We start from the raw sequence: 2,236 nt of genomic DNA on the forward strand, positions 1-2,236 counted from the left end.
TGTAGCTTCATGCCTTAAATAATGATGTTATCTCTGTCCAATTATCACAGCTCCAAAAGGAATACAGCAGAACCACAACATAGTTCTTGAGTTTTTGTTTCTGAGACCTTTTGACTCCCGCTGCTATTTCTCAAGTACATCTACAAACTGATAAATATCATAATTATTCAAGTGTTCTAACTCAAAACACAACTACTATTCTAAAACGTAAAAAAAAACAGTTCTAAAACTACTAGGTCATTGCACATTTGAATTCCTATATATTTGTCTATTTCAGTAGCTGATGTTCGTCAGGGGGGAAACTGCAGATAAAGGAGCGCTTTCCATTTAACTCTTCTTCGTTGGTTCCCTCATAGTCAAGATAGATGAAAGAAAGGAACCAGACCTCAGTGAGAGAATTCATCCTGATTGGTCTTTCAGAAGATCCTAAGCTGAAGCTACCACTGTTTATCTTCTTTGTTCATGTCTATGGCATCACCTTGTTAGGCAATCTCTGTATAATTATCCTGATTAGGATATCTCCCCGTCTTCACACCCCTATGTACTTTCTACTCAGTAACCTGTCATTTGTGGCCCTCTGTTACTCTTCTACCATAACTCCAAATATGTTGGAAAATATCCTATCAAGGACAAAAACAATTTCATTTTTAGGATGCATAACACAGATATTTTTCTTTGTAGGCACGGGGAGTGTTGAAGTGTTCCTTTTAGCAGTGATGCCTTATGATCGGTTTGTGGCTATATGTAATCCATTGGTTTATGCCACAATTATGACAAATCAAGCTTGTATGTACCTTGTGGTTATCTCCTATTTAGTGGCCTACATTCATTCCATGATTCACATCATTTGTATGCTAAGGTTGGATTTCTGTGGCTCCAATAGGATCACTCATTTCTACTGTGATGTGCCACCACTGCTGAACCTCTCCTGCTCTGACACCTCTCTTAAAGTCGCAATACTTAATTTTGTGACTGGTAGCCTTATTTTAGGTTCTCTTATCTGCATTATTGTCTTCTACACTTATATTCTTTACACCATCCTGAAGATCAGCTCATCTGAAACTAGATTGACAGTTTTTTATACTTGCTCCTCCCACTTTGCCAGTGTCACCTTATGTTTTGGGACGCTTGTTTTTATGTATATAAGCCCCAGCTCAAAGTATGCAATGGAGCAGGACCGCGTGGCATCTGTATTCTATACTGTGATAATTCCCATGCTGAACCCCATGATCTACAGCCTGAGAAACAAGGATGTCAAAGAGGCCTTGAGGAAAGTAATTAACAGAAAAGCTTGGTGAAATAAAGCTGGATTGGTCCGGTGCACTGAATTATGTAGAACACGTTTTACATCTGTGTACATAGGATTGCTGGTGATGCTGTTATGTGTGCACTGGCAGTATGTGTATCACTTTATTGTGCATGTGATATGAACAAAATAAGTATTTTTCACTTGTGTAGGCCGATTCATAATATAGTTTTACACCATGTATCACAAACACATGACCCAGTAGAAAGGGGGATAGCGGTTTAGCTTTGCCAGAATGTAGGTCTGAGCTTCCTTTAAAATCTACAGACCATGGTACAGGCAAACCACACCGTGATGCTGTCGATGTAGTTATATAAAATACATTCTTTTGTCTAAAACTGCCTTTTCTAGATAATAGGACCCACCTAAATGCATGAATCATCATATAATATGATGGTTGGTTATTGGTTGTTGTTCATTCGGTGCCATCCTGTCTTCCCTTTACTAAATTCCAATTGTTGTACATACAAAGCAATGAATACAGTGTACTAATACAAAAACATAAATTCACTTTTCATATTAAAAGTGATTTTTCATATGCCTGGCTGGCAAACTGATGCACATTGCAGACAACAAAGGCCTCAGTCAGGCCGAGTCGATCAGTCACAAAGCAGGCTAAATCTGCCTCTGTGTCGGGAAGATTGATAACGTGTTTTCTGAAAAAAAGCAGAGGCCTATTTCTGTAAACCCATAACAAATGACCTCTGAAGTGCAGGAAACTGGAGGCTGACTTTTCCTGTTTGAAACCAGCGGGCAGAGCACGATGCCCAGAAACAAGAAAATCACTCTCAGAAGTCACACTAAAAAAAGTGGGCTTTCGGATGCTGACACACTAGCAGCCCCGGGGGCTGACACACTAGCAGCCCGGTCATAGCAACGCGGCGGTTTTCCTAAGGCAGAGTTGTCCACAGGTCCCCAGTTGCAAACCCA

At 40.0% G+C, this 2,236-nt stretch overlaps 1 protein-coding gene across 1 annotated transcript; it reads left to right on the top strand.

Moving 5' to 3' along the window:
* Positions 1-365: 365 nt before the first annotated feature.
* Positions 366-1,298, top strand: LOC138287056 (olfactory receptor 5J3-like). The gene has a single exon (XM_069227416.1). The coding sequence runs from the start codon at positions 366-368 to the stop codon at positions 1,296-1,298; it is 933 nt and encodes a 310-aa protein (XP_069083517.1).
* Positions 1,299-2,236: the final 938 nt, after the last annotated feature.

Source organism: Pleurodeles waltl, chromosome 4_1 (genome assembly GCF_031143425.1).
Source record: "Pleurodeles waltl isolate 20211129_DDA chromosome 4_1, aPleWal1.hap1.20221129, whole genome shotgun sequence".
NCBI classification, from domain to species: domain Eukaryota; kingdom Metazoa; phylum Chordata; class Amphibia; order Caudata; family Salamandridae; genus Pleurodeles; species Pleurodeles waltl.